General features: G+C 45.6%; 1 protein-coding gene across 1 annotated transcript in view; it reads right to left on the reverse strand.

Annotated features, from left to right (window-relative positions):
• The window catches only part of TDRD7 (tudor domain containing 7), a 44,251-nt gene extending 24,270 nt beyond the window's left edge, over positions 1–19,981 (reverse strand). The window contains exons 1-6 of the mRNA XM_088527905.1: positions 19,949–19,981; positions 18,700–18,921; positions 15,079–15,220; positions 11,716–11,929; positions 4,539–4,624; positions 3,141–3,349 (exon numbers count right to left, since the gene is read on the reverse strand). Of these exons, the coding sequence (XP_088384031.1) occupies positions 3,141–3,349; positions 4,539–4,624; positions 11,716–11,929; positions 15,079–15,220; positions 18,700–18,906 (858 nt within the window). The 5' untranslated portion in view covers positions 18,907–18,921; positions 19,949–19,981. The remainder of the gene's footprint in view (positions 1–3,140; positions 3,350–4,538; positions 4,625–11,715; positions 11,930–15,078; positions 15,221–18,699; positions 18,922–19,948) is intronic.
• Positions 19,982–20,200: the final 219 nt, after the last annotated feature.

Here is a 20,200-nt window from a genome sequence, read left to right on the forward strand (position 1 = left end):
CTTCCTATCTACATAAATTAATTGTTCCATACCCTTGTCATCATTCTCAATCACCCATTCACTCTGCTATGCTTCTCTGAGAGTTTCAGTTTCCATGTGTGCAGGATGGGGATGAGAGGAGCACAGCTGTATTTGACAAATGCTTACACAACGGATTTCTCCAATGGCAGTGTCTCCTATTTTGTTCTCTGTTCCTTTTCTAGCGTTCTCTATTGTGCTGGCATTTTCCTAACAGTATTATAGTGCCAAGACCTCATTTCCCAAGTTTAACAGTCTGCACAGAGACCATCATTTTTATATGTTTGAATCCTTCCTAACCACTGCTGATGTTAAACTTCAGCTGTGGTTTTATGGGACAGACACCTGATATTTGGGAGTTCTGCAATTTTTCAGAAGCTCATCTCTCCATTGTCCTGAACAATTTCGTACCATCAGCAAACTTACCCTGTACTTGAGCCATTTCTCAGGTCAATTACAACTATACCAGCCAGGACGTCCCCCTTAGCAAGCCTCATCATGACTTCCTGGCATTTTGAAGACAGCTTTTAGTCCCTCCTATCATACCTTGCTATTATAGTGTCTCATGCTATTCCTGTACTTTTATCCAGTTATACATCTCTCTAGGATGCTCTAAAATCTTCAGGGAAAGATCAGAAAGAACTTTTGAAATTCAAGTAGAAGTTCTGATAAGAAATGTAGGAACTGAATTTTCTCCTGGATCTCCATAACCAACCTCGGTGGCTCCAAGAGAAGTTCATGAAGATGGGAGACCTAAGCAAATGTAAAGAAAAGCCCTAAAAGCACACATTCACTAAGGTAGTTTATAACTGCCTTTCGACTTCAAAAAGAAACTATGGCACGCAACAAAAGATAAGTATGCATTTACTGTTAAATTTTGGTCTCATTTTTGACTTTTGGAAACAATGAACTTTTTTTTTTTTTAGAAGCCTATAATCCCTTTTTTCTAAACACTTCCATATTGTACTTTCTCAGTTATTCAGCTGAGGATTCCAGGTGATTCAAACACAAGGATCCAAGGCTAAGCCCAAACAGAGCTACGTAATTTGACTCAGAATTCTAAAGGAAATTACAAAGTTGTGAGAAAAGCTGTGAGAAAGACAACACAAAAATCATCAAAACAGGAAGGTATAAGATTCTAAAAGAAAAAAATAGTTGGATGAATCATTAGCAGTAGATTTTTCCCTCCAGATTACTGAAAAATGGGGGCTGAAAGTAAGACGCTCATCGTATAATTTGTGATACTTTATGGGGACTTTAGCTCTCTAGTTGAAAAATTTGTTACTGGTGATTGTAACCTGAATACAGAAATAGCCATTTTCTAAAAGTTAAAAACGAAAGTCCTTCCTTCCAGAGGAAAGTTTAGTCATGTGGTTTACAATTGATGTTGTCCATGGCAAAGGCCCGAAGTTCAGTGATACTGAAAAAAATGTTACAGGGTTTATTGTTTCCTGGTTTGTAATTAAACTACTATTTATCATCATGTATTCAATTAGAGTATGTGCTGGCTCTTTAAGGAGATGCTGAGAGAAAACCACACATTTTTCCTACTCCTTAGAGGCCAGCAAACCTTCTCTATTTACATAGCACACCAAGCCCAAGGAGTTTAGGAATGGAACCATCTTTACTAATACTAAAGAGTAAAGTCTGCCCTAGGGCATTTCATAGGACCTAAAGAGCTGTTTATTTGCAGATCACAAGAATAAAGCTGAATAGGCATTTATATATATATATACATATATACGTGCACACACGTTTTACATAAACATGTATATGCTTCTCCTTATATCATATACATGCAATATATGGTAGACTTCATATACGAAGGCTATACAACTGTTAACAGGCTTGTTAACAGTTCTCTGCAATACGACTGACTGAGAAGAAAACTGGTGGTTTTGGTTGCTGTTGTACAATACATGATTCCATGATTGTTTATTTATGCTAAAAATGAATTTCTTTACTTGCTACATGGAAGAGATGGACCCAACAGATAAGCAAATGGACAGTGATTCCCAAAAACTGGCATTTGGTTTGAAATATTGCCTAAGAAAAAGGTAAGACTAAGGCTTCCTGTACAAATTAAGTAATCTTGAACAGCTTGCTCTCTGCATAACACAGGAGCTCATCTTTCATAACAAACTTTTTGTTTGTAACCTTCGTAACAAATCATATTTTTTTTGTATTTCAAGTTTTGTATCTTAAGTTTCTTTACAAGTCATTTCAGGTAGGCGAAGAATCTCACTACTTCAGTATTTCTGCTGTCTTGAATTGACAAATATTCATTAAGTTAAAAGTGTTTGTTAATAATGACTGTTATGTGAACAAAGCCTTGCTGTAAAGCGGCATGGACCATGAATGAATCACAGTGACAAGAAAAAACACTGGACTGAAGGTAGAAGCTTTGTGACTGATGAACCTTAACCCAGGCAACTCACAAGATACAGATGTAACTGAACCTCCAGCCTGACACTAGACCCGAACATGAAGAACAAGAGGATGCCTCTGATTATCAAAAAAAATAACAGTTCTCAGTAGGAGGCAGGAAGGCCTGAGCTATAGTCTCCTTTCCCCCCAGCATTATCACACTTAACATTCATCTGCTAATGCATCACAAGCCTAACACACACACAGTGGAGTTCTGTAACCTTGACCGATTGATGTGAGAAAGAGTTGTGCAAAAGTCTACAGAAATATAAAGTGACAGTCAGACCTAAGACTGCTAAGACCAGGATTACCGGTAGCTTAGGATTCAAGAGGAAAACACCCACCAACATTGAAAAGCATCGAACCAAGGCAGAAAAAAAAAAAAAAAAAACATGGCATAGTGGGGAAGGGTCATCAGCACCTGGTCGAACCATCAGTGTTAAGAGTCAGACAAAGGTGGCAGCTTAGCAGTACTGAGCATTCACTCCAGGAGGTCACAGAAGCCAACTCTTCCGCCCCAAAGCAAAACCACCCTATTCAAAAGGACTTTTTGGGTGTTGTTTCAAAGGTATTGTTTCAATTTGTCATTGCTATAAATCCTGAAAGAAAATGTAGAAGTACCTGAAACAACATATGGCAAATAAACACTCAGGAATCTGAACTTCACCAAAAAAAAAAAGACATTAAATACTTACTGTGCACACATGAGGCCAATATTCTAGCTGACGAAGCACTGCTGTGCTAAGTTCCTCCTGGTACATTTGCTGGTAAATCTGAGGCAATTTTGACAGCCAGATGCCATTGCTGTACCTTGTCAGAATCTCCTTAATACGACTTTGAACTTCACTAGTGTGAGGAGCAGAAGAGCCACTATGTGTCTCCTGAACAGATGTATTCAAGTTATCTGTTTAAACAGAAACACACAGAGCCTTGAAGGAAACAGTCATCTCAACAGCAAGGAGAAAGACAGTTGAAGGCACTCATGCCAAAAAGTGAAACATGATTGCTGGCGGTGTAACACCAACTCTATAACAATGCTTTCCTTCTGCACAGCAGAACCTTTTCAAATACCTCCTATTGAAAAGAGACATAGAAGCCTCATAAATTTAGCAAACTGCTGATCTTCAGCTGAGTTTTCACCACTACAGTTATTTTCATCAGGAGTTGCTAGTGCTTCCTCAGAAATGATCCTGGCAGACAATGCAGAAACACCAAAACCCTCAGTCATGCTACGTCAAACACCTGAAGAGATGAGGAAAGCCCTCTGATGCTGAGAGGCTAAACTAAAGCAACATCAAAAGAGATACACAAGACAGCTTCCTTGAGTACAAGCACAAGAGCAAAGCTGCAGCAAAACATCAGAGAATATTTTTCTCAGCTCAGAGAATATACCAAAATACACCAAGGATTTAGTCTGCTTACTCTTGCTACTGCAGTCCAGAAAACCTCTCCAACAAAGCAAGGAAGGAAGCATGTAACTGTCCATGTTACTTCTACACAATTCATGCTGGAGAAAGGCAAATGGGACTTTCATACCACTAGCTCACCTGCTTCCTAATCACTACTCCTTTGTCCTCGCAGATAAGTGTATTTGCTATCAGACCTATTGTTTCACAGCTCTGCCTGGCTCAAAAGAGGTGACGTCATTTGACAAGCTCTCAAATGCTTAACTTATAGGAAGCAAATAGGCAGAAGGTTTTCCGCAAAAGTGTGTTTGTGTGCTTGCATTCATGTGACAGCTTGCTCCCGAAAACCAGCATGGATTTCATCATTCTTGATCAGATCACAGTCACTGACCCTCCCAGTCAAGTCAAGCACAATCCCTCCATTACTAAACTACTCACGCTCTCTATAAAATTGGCTTTGACATTTACTGCAAAAGGAATTTTCTTAAAGACTGATAGAGGCAGACAAGCAGCTATGTAGGTTTCCCCATGGGCCATGACTTCAGAGTAAGCAAGCTCATTCACAGAATTTGGTTCTCACTCAAAACAATCTTCATTCAAACTGAGTCGAGCTGGGTTCTATTTAGTAGAACATCTAATACGACATCAGCAATATGGACAAAAATACCTCTTTACAGGAAAATTTACCATTCAGATCCACAGAAGATTTTCTGGATAGGTGAACCTGCAGCTCCTTCTGAAACCGTGGTGGAATAGTCAGTCTCTTCTCAGGTCTGAAAGAAAAAAGAAAATTGCTTTAACGCAGCTCCTAGGCTCTAAATACGATTCAATTTGTTTACAAGATCTATGCTTAAAATACATTCCACATTCATTTAGCTGGAGGAAGAAGGATTTTTCCATCTGATCTCTTGTAAGTGGTGAACTCTCTATAATTACTAAACACTTTGGCGTTTTGCACATACTGATGTCAGGACACTATTACACTGTCAACTATTACACTGTGATTAGTATTAACAGCAACAGGAATCCAAGACACACACACACACCACTAACACAGCCCTGCATTTATTCACACTGACACAGCACAACAACAAACAGGAAAATGGCCTCGCATATTCAAAACACATCTAAGCAACATCCTACAGATTTGATAGAATCTCTTCTCCCCTACTTTTCTGCTATTCCCATAAGAGAGCATGACCACTCTGCAATCAGCAGTGAGGTGTCCTTTGAACCAAAAGTAGTATCTCTGTCTTCAGAAAAGGCACAAGGCACTGCTAGTCCAGGACAACAACTTCCCTAAGCCACAGAGGATGCCCTAGTAGTGCTAAGCAGTGGACCAAATAAAACTACATCTGGAAAATATATGTGGTACAAGACTAAGGCAAAGGTCACTCATGCCAAACACAGGAGGACCAACAGTAGCACATCCACTGCTGTATTGCACTAACTCATTCACATCTCATGCTCACAGTGCATGTGAAGAGGCTCTTCAACACATTGGCAGCATCACAGAAATCCTTCTACCTTCCAGGCACAACTAAGGGCCCCCTGCAAGGGGGCAGCACAGTGTCCTTCACAGAAAGGATGTAAGGTCTGTCCAAACAGTCACAAGAAAAGTCTGATCCCTTTCTCCTTCAAGCATGTCTCCGTACATATATTTACCACAGTGGGCAATTCCAAGCTAAACACCCATGGGAGGAAGCAGGTCCCTCAGGGGAAACAGACTCCAAGAACACTATCACCACTGCTACATCTACTCATGTACTCAGTTACCTCAGACACTATCGTGTTGCTGCCGCCTCGCAATAGGGAACAGTAGCATACTGGCCCTCAGCACTACCAGATAATAAGCACCACTAAAAGCCACACTGAGTGATATGGATAATCCAACTGCAAAGAAAGCCTGTGGCAACAAGCAAGGTTTCAGTGATCTGCACTAACGCTTGAAGGAAAGTCTAGAATCAAGCCTGTCTTTCTGGCAACAGCCAAACACCTGCAGTCACCTCCCTTCTTAACCTGAGAAGATTTACCGAGGAGCCAGAAGAAGGGCAGCTGTTACCTCCTCTTACCATGTCTTTGGGAATGTGTCAGAAAGGAGGCCTGGAATAGAGGACTGTTGCTACCCATGTGCCAAGAAATGAAAGCGAATTTCATTTGGGATCTTCTCCCTCCTCAGAGACATCATGGGATCTCTCTGGAGCTTCCTGCTGCTTCCCATAGCTTACCTGCTTCCCAAGGAACAGAGCAGGTGCTATAGCCAAGATTCAAGCCCTGCAAAGGGCCAAGAATCCTGTGACATGCTGCATGTTGATGTGGAGTCTAGTCGACATTTTATTTCTCTAAAGATGGACTGGCATGGAGTTAGAGAGCAGCAGGGCCAACAATGTTCTCCCTGGCACACAGACATGGAAATCTCCATCTGTGGAAGGCCTTTTGTTCCCCAGCTGCTGGAGAGCCCTCCCAGCTGCAGCAGCCAACATCTGCAGGAGGGCACATCAGGAACACCTGAGCAGACACACAGCCCACAGGGCCCCTGTGCAGAGCTGCAGCTGAACAGCTAGTTGGGCTGCTCTACGCAGCGCAGTGCTTCAGAGGGAAGGCAAGGCAGCCATCACGCAGGCACCAACCTTGGCGAGGCTGACACATCTAGTGCAGCTCTGACAAGGGCTGAAAGGCAACTCCAGCAGCAGAGTTTGCCAGTGCTGGCTGCTGCTCCAAACAGGGGAATTAGGAAGCAGTTCAGCCTGTTTGCATCCATGCTGCCACTTTCCACAAGGGAAAATTTCTGATACTCACATTACGAGCAAGATCTTTCCTGCCCTCTGTGGCCTTGCCGATCCACAGCAACGCCCACAGAACAAGGCATGTTGTGTGGGAAGACACACAATGACAACCTGCTGGTAGGCAAATACCCATCTATGCCCCCTCTCACATTCTGAGACTCCTAGGCTCAAACTACCATTCCATTTGCTGACAGGATTAAAATATATAAATTTTTAAAATTAAGAAAAAAAATACCTAAAATATAAAATGGTAAGATATAAAATGATATGGGATATAAAATGATATGAAATGTAATGTAATAAAATTATATGAAATCATATAAAATGAAGATAAATAAAAATATAAACTAAAATCATACACACTTATACAACATAAACCAATGCTATAAAGTTATACAAAAATCTGATACACAAGGCTATAAAATTGTATATAAAATGACATGAAATGTGACGTGACATGAAATGTGACGTGAAACTATTATATTAAATTATATAAAATGAAAAGATATTATATAAAGCTATCTGGTATAAAACAGTATTATATAAAATGATATAGAATTGTATGATATTATATATGAAGTTATATTAAATGGTATTATATAAAATTATATCATATGATATAAAGTTATATGCAATTATATAAAATGAGATTATCATTTTGTAGCTTATGATTTAACAAAATGCTACGAAATTACATGAAAGGCTATGAAACAATATAAAATTATTTGAAAAGATAAATTATAAATGACAATGTGATATGAAATGCTATAAAATGATACATAAATGATATACATATGATGCAAATTATATGAAATTATATGAAATAATATTATATAAAACGATATAAAATATAATGAGATTATATTAATAATATAAAACAATTTGAAATAGGATATAGGATAAAAATGATGTGATATGAAATATGGTACAAAAGAAGATGAAACAAAATGATATGAAAGCAGTATGAAATGATATATGGTGGTGATCGGTTATGTTGGACTTGATCTTAAACGTATTTTCCAACTATTATGATTCTGTGATATACAAAATTATAGGAAGTGTGGCATAATGAAATATAAAGAATTATATTAAATTAAAAATATGAAATAATATGACAGTAAATGACACAAAATGGTGCTACGATATAAAAAAGATGTGCTAAAAACATGATATAAAATGATATGACACAAAATTTAAGTATAGAAAATGAAACAATATTAAATGAAATGATATGAAATGGCATGAAAAAAGAAACACAATAATATAAAATGAAAAGATTTAAAAGGATATAAAATTAAATTATGTAGAATAATACAAAATAATGACATGAAAATGACAATATAAAACAATATGAAATAAATCAGAAAATTCTATAAAGTAATACATGAAATGATATGAAATATGAAATGATATGAAATATGTAATTATAAATAAAATGGTATTAAATTATACTAAATGTTAGAAAAAGATATGATTTTTATGTGAAAGGAAAATGAACTGATATGAAATCATGAAATTATATTAAAAATGAAAAAAATAAATGATAATAAATGAAACTGCAAAATAATATGATATATATAATTCTGTAAAATGAAATACAGACAGGAATGGAATGTTATAAAAAGGAATGGTATAAAGTGGAGTGGCATAAAATGGCACTTCAATGGTATTAAATGGAAAGAAAAATGGTATGCTCTAAAAAGAATTAATATAAAATGGAAGACTATAAAATAGAATGGAATTAAGTGGAAACATATAATGAAATTGAATGGTAAAAAAACAGAAGGCAAGTCTGCAGAAGGGAGAAAAATCATGAAATTGAATGGTATAAAATGGCAGCATATAAAATGTAATATATAATGGTATAAAATATAAAATGGAAGAGGACAGTATTGAATGGTATAAAAGGAACGCAACTGCATAAAAAAGAAAATGGAATGGTATAAACCAGATTTGCGTGGAATAAAATGGAACGGTATAAAATGTATCGGAATGAAAAGGAAGGGCACATAACAGAATCAAATGGTATAAAAAGGAATGGTGTAAAATGCAATGGAAAGGTAAAAAGGTATAAAATGGAAATTATAAAGTGGAATGGTATAAAATGGAATGAAACAGCATAAAATGGATTTGTATGAAATGGCATATTATAAAATGGACTGGTATGGTACAAAATAGTATGGAATGGAATTGTTAAAAAGTGAACGTACTCATACGAAACAGAATGTTATAAAATCTGAAGCTAAAATGAGATGGAAGAGAGCAGAGGTCTAACACAGAACAGTATAAGTGGAATAAAATGCTATAAAATGAATTGGTATAAAACCAGAATGAATGGAAAAAATAAAATTGCAATGCTGTAAAATGGAAGGACATAAAATGCAATGGAATAGCCTAAAATGTAATGGAAGGGTATATACTGTTAGAGTATAAAATGCAATGGCAGGTTATAAAATGGAATGAAAGGGGTCAAGGTGCAATGCAATAGTATAAAAAGCATTGGAATGGTATGGTTTAAAATGGCATGAATCACAGAATCACAACGTGGTTGAGGTAGGAATGGGCCTCTGGATATGATCTAGTCCAAATCCTGCACAAGCAGGGTCAGCACCTTGCACAGCACTGTGTCCAGGTGGGTTCTGAACATCTCCAGAGGAGACCACACAAGCTCTCTGTGCAACCTTCCCCGGTGCTCTGTCACCCTCACAGTCAAGAGGTTTTTTTCTCAAATTCAGGCAGAACTACCTTGGGTTCAGTTTGTGCCTGTTGCTGGCCGCCACTGACAAGAGCCTGGTCCAGCCTCTTGTCACTCTCCCTGAGGGTGTTTGCACACACTGGCTAAGATCCCTCTCAGTCCTCTCTGCTCCAGGCTGAGCAGTCCTAGCTCTTTCAGCCTCTCCTCACAGGAGAGCTGCTCCAGGGCCCTCCCTATCTTCGCAGTCCTGCCCAGGACTCTCTCCAGTAGCTCCATGTTCCTCCTGTAATTGTGAGCCCAGAGCTGGACACAGCACTCCAGGTGTGGATGGCATAAAACAGTGTGGCATAAAATAAAATAAAATGCATTCTACATACTTGTAGCTGGCCTTTTGCATGAGATCACAACTGACACTGTCCTGGCTTGAAAGACAAATTTGTAAGCAGCAGCAAAACAGATCAACAGGGGGTTTCTTGTTCAGCCTGCCAACAAGATTCTTGTGAGGAAAAAGGCTTAGGATAAAGGCAGTAGCTGTGTAAAGGCAGGCAACTGTCTATAGAAGAGGCAGCCTCTCAGGCGCTGTGATGCCACCTGCAAAGCCAGGAAGGGCAGCAGGGTAGGGCAGCCTGGTCCGACTGCAGGTACCCTCAGCACCTCCCTGTTCTCCTGCGACAAGGCACATAGCAGAAATAGTCTGCCCCCTCACAGCAAAGCACCACAGAGCTTCGAGGGCCACTGCAGAGGTGGCAGGCAGACTCCAAACACAATGGTATGTGCAAACTTGCTGCAGAGTCTGCACAGCCAGCTCGAGCACCAAGGAGCACCGAGGTCTGAAGATGCCCTGCCACGATAAACAGCTGCCATCTGCCATGAGAGCAGGAGAACCCAATGGCACCTGGGGCAGCACTCACAGGCTTTGCTACGAACTCTCGAAGTGGCTGGGCTGGGAAATGCACACAGGGAAATGGCACAAGCATGGCACACCATCCCTGGACAGGGCAGGGACATGGGATGATCCCCTACAATGTAAATACTTCTCCAGCAGCACCCTGTGAACAGGACCAAGTGGGACTGATCATAGGGGCACAACATGCCTGAGCCCTGGAAATCAAAGCAGGACACTGCTCTCCGAAACAAGCTGAGGGCAGTGTGCAGGGGGAACACCAAGAACAACACCAGAAGCTGCAGGCTTGCTTGGAGTCCACAGAAGGCAGCCACTCACCCAGTTAAGTTTTTAAGAATTGCTGCAGGCTTTTGGGCCTTGCACAGACCTAGCGAACAGAGTCGAAACAGCATTTTGCTCTGCCTGTCCACCACAGGCATGAGGCCTTTCAGAGAAGCCACACTTCTGAAGACAAATGAAGAGAAACAGGAAACCACACCAAGCAACCATGGTACACAAAACGGGGAGAGACACGTGCGCACCTCTGGGCCTTTCCCACACCCACATGCGGCACCAGCAGCAGCCAGCGAGCACCGAAGGCTCTCGCCCTTTCTCCGTGCCGCCCGTCAGCGCCACAACAAGAGGCTCCGCCGCAGGATTAGGCTGCCTCCCGCTCGGGGCCGCAGCCCGAGCCCGGGCCCGGCCCGGGATTAGCGACACAATCGCGGCCGGGGAGCCTCCGCAGGGACACAAAGCGGCGCCGCACAAAGAGAAGCGATGGGGCAGCAGCCGCCTGAGCCGCGCGGATTAGGGCCGCTCGCAGCGGCCGGGAGCCCGCGGGCGATGCTGGCCCAGCAGAACGGCCCGTGGCAGCAACAGCAGCGGGACCCCGACGCGCTCCAGGGCTGCGAGCGCTGTGCTTGTCACGCTGCTTTGGGCACCCCTGTTCAGCACTTTGCACAGAGTGTTCGTCAGGAGGGGGCCAGCAGGCCAGAAACATGGGGAAGGCTCTGGCAGCACCTAAGAAGGAAAAGAATGGCCCTCCTGCTCCCCCTAGCACCTGCAGATTGGTTTTGCAAAGAGCGACCCCCTGCACCCACGTGTCCACAGGCACAGTACTGACAGGTGAGCGTTAGCAGCACACAAAGCCTGTAAGCAGTGAGCACAGGGACTCGCTCTTGCTACGGAAAGGCCATCCAGCCCAGCGGGACACTGCTCCCACACACTCCTCCACCCACACTGCCCAGCTCGATGGCAGCAGCAAGGCCTCCAGGCAGTCCACGAGATCCTCCTGCACTGGACGTCTCTGTGATGAGCCAAAGGCAGCAGAGCCCCAAACCCTTCCTGCTCTCCAAGCCTCAAAGCAGCACTCATACAAAAGAGGACAGAGGGAGCCTCGAACAGCTGCAACATTTACCTACCTGCTTCCTGAGCCCTGCCACAATCTCACCTGTCCGTGTTGTGTTCCAGTGGGTGTCTCGCACACACATGCGCACTGACCTGTTTATCACAGTGACATGCCTCTGCATGGGAATCTCTTTAGGTGCTCCACTTCCAGCAGACGGGGACAAGGCAGGCAGGGTATTCTCTATAGTGGGTTTCACCACTCCGAAGGCCGTGCCTCTTCCTCTTTGCAGGCGAGGGACAGGCCTCTTGCTGCATTCTTCTGGGCTGCTCATAAACCTGGGTTGTCGCAAAGTTCCTTTTGGCTTTCCTAAAGAGTTTGCAGATGAAGCTGTCAGTAATGCTGTCCCACTCTGTTGACACAAAAAATTCCTCCACCCAACCCAAACTTTTCAAGCACAGCACACAGCTCCCTCTAGGGTATCCATACCTTGGCAAACAGATTTAGGAAGGACATTTTCAGACACAAGTTTTAATGTCTTCACAACAGCCTGATGTCACAACACCCAAGCACCAGCAAAACCATAGTTCCTATCTCCACACAGCACCAGAGCGAGACAGACAAGACCCTGTGGCTCCATCACAGCCATGATAAACCATGCAGTCTGTGAGATACCAAAGTAAGTCCTGGTTAAAGCTCATTTTCCGGGCTGCACATTACCACCCGTGGAAACCCAATAGCGGCAGGTTTTTCAGGATGGTAGTGGATTCAAGTTAACTCCACCTTCCTGAGGCAATTCCTGGACAATTGTCCTTCTAAATTCCCACCACACAACGGAAGTCACCAACTAACACCTACAAAGGAACACAGCACACTGTCCTTTATGTGCCATTTATCTGCTTATTGTACCAGACCAACTTTTGTGCAATATGGTTGAATAATGGGTTTACAATCATTTTCATTAAACTAGCACGAGTCATCAGTTTAGGGAGCACTGCTAGTATGTAACTGGAGAGCAAGAAAAACCAAAAGCTTCAGGACAGAGAATATCGGAGAGACACAGAGAGGTTGTAGTGGAATGTGTGCAGAACAAAGGCTCCTGAGTTTTAAGCTTGATATGCCAGTCCAGAGCTCAACAAGAGAGCTGGATACCTTCCTTTCAGCAGCAGAGAAACTCACTACCTACTGCATAGTCCACTGTCACTTCAGAGACACAAGCAGCAGGGCTTGCCTGGGAAAGGCAGTTGCTTCCCTTCGTGATAAGACAGCTCACCCCTTAGCAAAGAAGCTGCAGAACTACTGACTGTTGAAGTGGGATGGTCACCTTGATCAGCACAGAGCTCAAGCGACACAGCAGCTCCAAGCAGTGACCAGTGGGGAAAAGTGGCTGAGTTCTCCCTGGGACAGGCCAAACCAGCAGGAGTGGAAATCTGGAACCATCCTTCCTGCAGGAGAGGTATCCCATCATGTAAGCCATAGCTCTGTAGGTCATTTCAGACATCGATGAGAGGACAGGGTCCATCTTTAAGATGGTGAAAAGGCCAGTGTTGCTCAGGAGCGTTTGAGCAACAGTAGACAAGCAGTTCTACTGCAAAAGTAAAACTTGTGCAACCAGCAAATTCCAAAGGCCCCTAGCCAGGAAGATCACAGAATCACAGAATGGTTGAGGTTGGAAGGGACCTCTGGAGATCATCTAGTCCAACCCTCTGCTCCAGCAGGGACACTCAGAGCACATGGGACAGGGTGGCATCCAGGCGGGTTTAAAAGATCTCCAGAGAAGGAGACTCCACAACCTCTCTGGGCAGCCTGTCCTTGGGCGCTGTCAGAGTAAAGAAGTTCTTCCTCACATGGAGATGGAACTGCCTGTGTTTCAACTTGTATCCATTACCCCTTGTCTCTCCTACTGAGATACCCTTCTGGAGAAACCCAAAGTCGCTAGCCTGCCTTCCCTACCCTGCGTAGGGCCTGTCTCTCTCCTTAGATGGCACAAAGGACCCCCTGTCCCAGCCCCAACACAGAGCAGGCATTTCCAATCCCTGGCACAGCAGGGCTTGCTCAAAAATAAAAGCAAATCAATGACATATATGAGCTTCAATCTGTATAAAAGGTGGCAGCAGCAACCATAAGGTCAGACAAGGAGTCTCCAGCTTCTTTTCAGTGAAAGCTGACAGCGTGGGTTGTCCAGGGACACTCTTTGCATTCCCAGAGCTACTGCTTTCAGGGTAACAACAAAACTGGCCGCAGCTCCTCTTCCCTCTCCCAGAAGCCACCTTGGCAGCTACCCCATTTTCCCAGGCACATTCAGGAACAAAGAGGGAAGGAGGTCACTGCAGGAGCGTCACCAGCCTCCCCAGTACATGCAGCTCCAGCCAGAACTGCAAGGAATTGCCTGCTTGCCTTCTGCCAGGCTGCTCCCATATTCCAGCGCTGCTAGGGATGAAGCAGGCATGTAAAGACAATAGGGCAGGAGGAAACCTGAGACAGTGTCACAGACACACAAAGATTTATTTGGGTGGTCCGTACCTGATGGTATACAGCAACTAACAGTGAAAAGTGGCCTGTGGAAAAGTAAGGAGAGAAACAGGGACAAAGAAGAGGGAAAGAGAAAAACTCCCCAGCAGGAGAACACCCACCTCCTACATAATGCACAGTGATGATGACCTTCAACTTATCTTTTCCCAAGTGCTACATACCTTCACTGGCACCTGCTCCCCCTCCCAGCTCCCCATCCCTCCTTGGGAGACTAGCAGCACTGTTGGGACTATGCAGGCAGTACTGCCTATTCTGCACACACCTATTACTTGGCAGGATTCCTCAAGTATTAAAGGACTCCTCTATGCAGTGCTGTGCACTGGGCTGAGTTGTGCACTCCAGTTGGAACTAGCACCTGTGAAATGCCCCATGGGCAAGAGACATAGTTGTCACACCCGTTCTTCTTGGTTCCTTTGACAAAAAACCAATATCAGGCGTGGCTCGTACAAGGCCTGGACACCACCACCAACACAACAGCACAGGAACATAAGGAAAGATAGTCCCCAAGGCTTTGGAAATACACTGCCATGGCCGTAAAAGGGTAGAGAGCTGCAAAGAACAGGCACTAGCAACCCCCAACAGCAGTTGCTAAAACAATGTAAACACTGAATGCAGTGAAGGGGGACTTCATCTTGTTTTGTCCTTCTTGTTCCTCCTCTGAACACCTGCAAACGCACAGCTACACAACTCATCCAAATACTGCATTGCTTTGATGGTGGGAGCCATCACATTCACAAGTGAAGCCAGTTGTCTTTCAAGGACATTCCGCATTTACAGTTCAGGTACACCTCTGAAAAGGGCTTCCGCACACACCTTAGCGTCTAAGCACACCTAATCTCAACAGTAACACTCTGCCACAACAACTACTCTTCAGAAGGCCCACAAAACTGGTGGCAAACAGCACTGCTTGCTCCAAAGACTTTTTGCCACAGCAACTACACATGCATTTGATGTAGGCAGCCCTTCCACAGCTTGCCACATCTTACCTACTAACGTGACAGGAGTTGTGTTCTTCAGCCTCATCTGGCAGTTGACTTGTCGCCCCACTTTCCTTTTGGAACTCCTCTGCCGTGCTACCAGCTGAGCAATCCGCACTGTCTCGGTGCAAGCAACAGCGTGGCAAGTGATCTGCTCAGGGTACCAAAGAGACAAAGTCAAACATTTGCTGATGTCCAAGCTTAACCATGGGAAGGACCCTTGCACACAACACCAGATTCACAACAAGCTAAGGCACTGAGAATATAGCACAAAAGCAGGAGACAAGAGGACCTCCTCAAGGGTAGAGGAGGGTGCAGACACCTCTGAAATTTAGCAGAAATGTTCATGAGAAGAGAAGAAAGCTTTTCTAACAAGAGGAGGATGGAATAATAAAAATAAAAATAATAATAATAATAATAATAATAAACACAAAACAAATCATCACTCAGTCAGCAACTGCTCACCCAAGACCTCAATAGCCTCCTCAGTCTCTCAGCCTGACTCAGAAGGTCTACAGAAATACAGGCATGGCCAAACCTAGAACAAGGCAACACTCTTGACTTAGTACAGGACACTTCAGCTCAACCTCCCCCTAAGCCCCAGGATCCACAACTGCCTGGCTTAACTAAGGCAGCTGCAGATATTGGCAGTTTCTTCAGAAGAAGGGCTCTTCCCTTCTGAGGGGTTCCTGCTTAGCAATCAAACAGCAAACTAGTTGCACAGTCACCACCAACACAGAAAATGTACCCACTAGCAACCTCTCTGCGCACAGCCTCCCTAGCCCAGGGCTTACATGCAAAGAGTCACATTAGAGCTAAGGCTGGAAGCAACCTCTGTTCATCATCTAGTCCAACTCTTTGCTAAACCCAGGGTCAACCACAGCAGGTTTTTCAGGGTGTGGCCCAGTTGATTTTCACTGCCTTCATGGATGGAGACTCCACAACCCCTCTGGCAAACTTGGCCATGTCAGTGCTCAACCACCCTCACCAGAAAGCGATACCTTCCTCTCTCTAAATGCAGCCTCCCTGCAGCTTGGTTGTGTCCATTGCCTCTTGTCCTGTCTCTGGGCATCACAGAGAAGAGGCTGGTTCCATCTTTCTCACTCCCTAAACCACCACCAAGATTATGAGATCCTCCTACTAGAACCTCCTCTTCTCCAGCATGAACAACGCCAGCTCTCTCAGAATCTTTTCTAATGGCAGATGCTCCAATCTCTTCCTCATCTTCATGGCCCTGGGCACACTTGCTCAACTATGTCCATCTCTTCTCTTGCATGGGTGAGCTCAGCACTCCACATGGGGTCTCACCAGTACCAAGTAGGGAACGAGCATTACCTCCCTTCACTTCCTTCCCGTGCTCTCCTAATCCCAGGGTGCTGTCAGCAGGTCTCCCTGTAAGGGCTTCACTCAATGTGTTGCCCAACAGGATTCTGCCAGCTGCTCTGCAGCAGGTTGGACCAAGACATCTGCTGATGCAGGGGATATTTCTCCCAAGGAGCAACACTAGTTATTTCTCTCTCAGGAACTTTGTGAGCATCTTCTCAGCCCACTTTGCCAGCCTGTCAATATCCTTCTGAGACGCAGCGTAATCACTGTGTGCACAAATTACTCTGAGTTTATATCACCTGCAAACTCACTGAGGGGCCACTCTTTCCCATATCCAAGGCCATTAAACAATACTGCACCCTGCACTCACCCTGGAGGGGGACCCATCACTGGCCTCCACCTAGACTTTGGGCCACTGACCACAACCCTTGAGTCCAGCAAATCAAAGAGCTTACAGCCCACTTCCTTCTCCACTCAACGTAGTCTCAGTTTCATCGGTGCGAAATTTATGGGAAACAGTGTCAAAAGCCTTACTGAAGTCGAGAGACGCAACATTCATAGCTCTCCCTTCAGCTGGTCAGCTCACTGCAGAAACCTGCCCAGTTGCTCATGTATGATATCCCTTTCATAAAGCCAGGTTCACTACACTCAGTCAACTTCCATCCTTCAACTGTTTAGAAAATGATATCCAAGTAGATATGCTAAGAGGTCAGGGTGATGCTGACTGGCCTGTGTTTCCCTGGGTCCTCTTTCTTGCCCCTCCTGAAGACAGCAGTGGCATTTTCTGCCCTCCAGTCACTGGCAGCATCGCCGACCACCATGACCGTCCAAATATAAAGCAGGGTCATCTCGCAAGGCCACCAGTATGCCTTCATACTGCAGGGACCTGGGATTACTGAAGGCTACCCTTTCCAAAAAACACAGGCAAGAAAGACATCGGCACCTTTGCCATCTCCATGTCCATTATGATTAGGCTGCCCTTCCTGTTCATGGGTTATCACACGTTTTTCCTAGATTTCTTCTGCCGGCTGATACACCTGCAGCAACTTTTCCTGCTGTGCCTCACATCCCAGATTTAACTTCATGTGCTTGTTGGCTTTCCTAACCCCATCTCTCCATGTTCAAACAGTTGCTCTACAGTCCCCTACTCACTTGTCCTCACCTTCACCTACAGTGGTATCATGTCCAGCACAGCACCTCTCCTTGCCAGCAATTCAAGCAACTAAAACCACAGATCATCATCAATGCATTCATGAAATTTCCTGCACTGCTTGTGCCCTGCTGTCTTATCCCTTCAGCAGACACCTGGGTGGCTCAAGCCCCCTGTGACAACAAGGGCCTGCTAACAGGACACTTCCGCAGTCCTCAAAGAGGCCTCAGCTCCTATTATTCTTTGCCACAAAAGCATCACCCAGCTTGCTCACAATCCTCACCCATAATCTCTCCACAGTTTCATCATCCATCTCAAGCAAGAGCTCCACACAGCTGCCTTGCTCTCTCACACAGAAGGCAACTCTCCTGCTTCTTCTTCCAAAGCAGCATGTCGCCATCACCGGCAGCACTCCAGCCACGTGTGCTCTGCCTCCTCATCGCCTCAGTCCCGAGCAGAGCTCAGCAGCCACACGCCGGCCTCTCTTCCCGCCTGCCTGGTGCCCAAGCTGTGCGCACGCAGCACAGAGGCACCAGCTGCGTGGCCATCCCACAAGCACCATGGGAGCTGCCCTCCTTGTGCCTCACTGGCACATCCCCTTCCAAAGGCAGCGCCCTGTGACGCGGCCTCACAACCCCCTTTCTTGTTCCCTGGGCAGCTCCTCCAACTACCTCCAGCATGGAGGCTCATCCTCTCTCTCTCCAGTCAGCCCAGCTCTGAGAGCCCACAGTACCCACAAGGCTCACACACAGCACAAGAAGAGAAGGTGGGAATTCTTTTTTCTTAGGCTCCCAAGGCTTAACTTGCAAACCAATGGCTGCGTGACAGAGCAGCAGCAGGACCTCCACCATACTGGCACTGACCTTTGCCAGGGCCACCCACACCCGCATCACAGACATGGCCTCAGTCCACAGCAGCTCGCAGCAAGCAAAGCCATCGCTCACAAGCCTGCTCACCTGCTGCAAAAGGGCAGCTCTGGAGGCCACACTCCACTCTCTGAGGGCAGGAATGCAGTTAGGGCTTGGGCTACACCCCCTCTCCCACCTTGCTGTGGGTCGCCAATAGCCACAACAAGGCGACAAAGCCAGCGCGCTGCAGAAATGCTTCGGTGGGGAGCCCACCGCCACCCCTGCGTGCGGCTCACACCTCCTTACCTCTCCCGCTTTGCTCTCTTCCACCCGGACCACTCCCGGGATGCTCGCCAAGTATCTCTCCAGCGTCCCATACCCCAGGTGCTGGAAGGGAATGCAGTCGCCAGTCAGGGACTTGTACTCGTTCTGAAGCTGCGCCAAGGGAATGCCATTTTTATGTGAGTGAAGAACAGCACGCAGCATTTTCGCGACAAGGTCGGCCTCCAGCATCTTCACGTATGTCCCCTGCATCCCAAAACAAGAGGAAGAGGCATTTTTACAGACACATACAGACCCAGAGCGCCTGCCTTCAGAGGCACCCTGCCCACGCCAAGCAAGCTGCAGCCCTGCGCACATCTCAGAGGCCGTGCTATGGGGTGAAACGGAGGTGCCGGCGCTGCCTCCATCCACCTCCTCGCAGCGCTCCCCCATCCAGCGCTTCCTGCTCCTGCAGCGCTGAGTTTCGTTTACGGGTCCGGGACGAGCCCGGCGGCCGCTCCGCCCAGCTGGTAAGCGCAGTAAGACAAACCCCTGCTTGATATTAAAGCTACTGATCAAAGGACTTTGCAGGTACACCACAACATAGTTTGATTTGTAAGCATGCTGCAAAAAGAGCATGCTCAAGAGCAATTTCACAGAAAGAACTGTTGGACCCTTTTTCTTTACTTTCTTGTTGAAGTAATGAGCTCAAATTCCTAATTAAAATTCTTATTTAAGAATTTGGCTTCTTGATACTCTTCTTAAGAGTCTTGCAAGTCCCCTTAGCTGAAACAGCTTAACGGGACTTAGGATGATACCACTTGTGTAGGATAAATTAATATGACACCACTTATAGCTGGGCTAAGGGAGTGACAAGGAAGAAAATTCACAGTGTGAGAAGTCAGACTGAATGGCTGACTGAGAAACAGAAACTAGAACGGGGAAAAGAAAAACCGAGGGGCTGATTAGGAAAAGCACCAGTGGGTGCTTTTACCCTAGCCCAAAAGTGGGTTAGGACAGCACTACCGCACTATACACCCTAACCTTATCCCCACATACAATAGGCTGAGCTATATTGCAAGGAACAGCTGCAGGACAGCCCGGTTCCTCAAACAAGGCAGCAGGTACAAAGGTAACAGACGGAATGAGGTTTTCACCCCACAGCAAGCACAGAATGGGGGATGTCATTCCCAGGACGGGCGAAAGAAAAACCTAAGAAGGAAAAAAAAAAGTTTTTTTTTTTTTTCTTTTTCCAGAGAAACACCCCCCGCTGTAACAGACGGCAGGCACCAACCTGCGGGAGCGCGGTCTCCGGGGGAAGGCACGAAGAGGTAGCCGCAGCCCGGGGGCTCCTCCTCACCACGGGCTCGCGCCGCCAGCGTCGCCCCGGGGCACGGCCGCGCTCTCGCCCTTCGCCGCCCTCGCCCCTCGCCGCTTCGTCCCGCCGCTCCCGCCCCGGCGGAGCCGCCGCCGCCGCCGCCGCCCGAGCGCGGGGCCGGCGCCGCGGCAGGTGCCCCCTCCCCCCGCGCCGCCCAACGGCCTCGCG

The sequence above is a fragment of the Tinamus guttatus genome, unplaced genomic scaffold (genome assembly GCF_059628265.1).
Source record: "Tinamus guttatus ecotype Peru unplaced genomic scaffold, ASM5962826v1 Tinamus_guttatus_pri_ptg000295l, whole genome shotgun sequence".
Lineage (NCBI taxonomy): Eukaryota > Metazoa > Chordata > Aves > Tinamiformes > Tinamidae > Tinamus > Tinamus guttatus.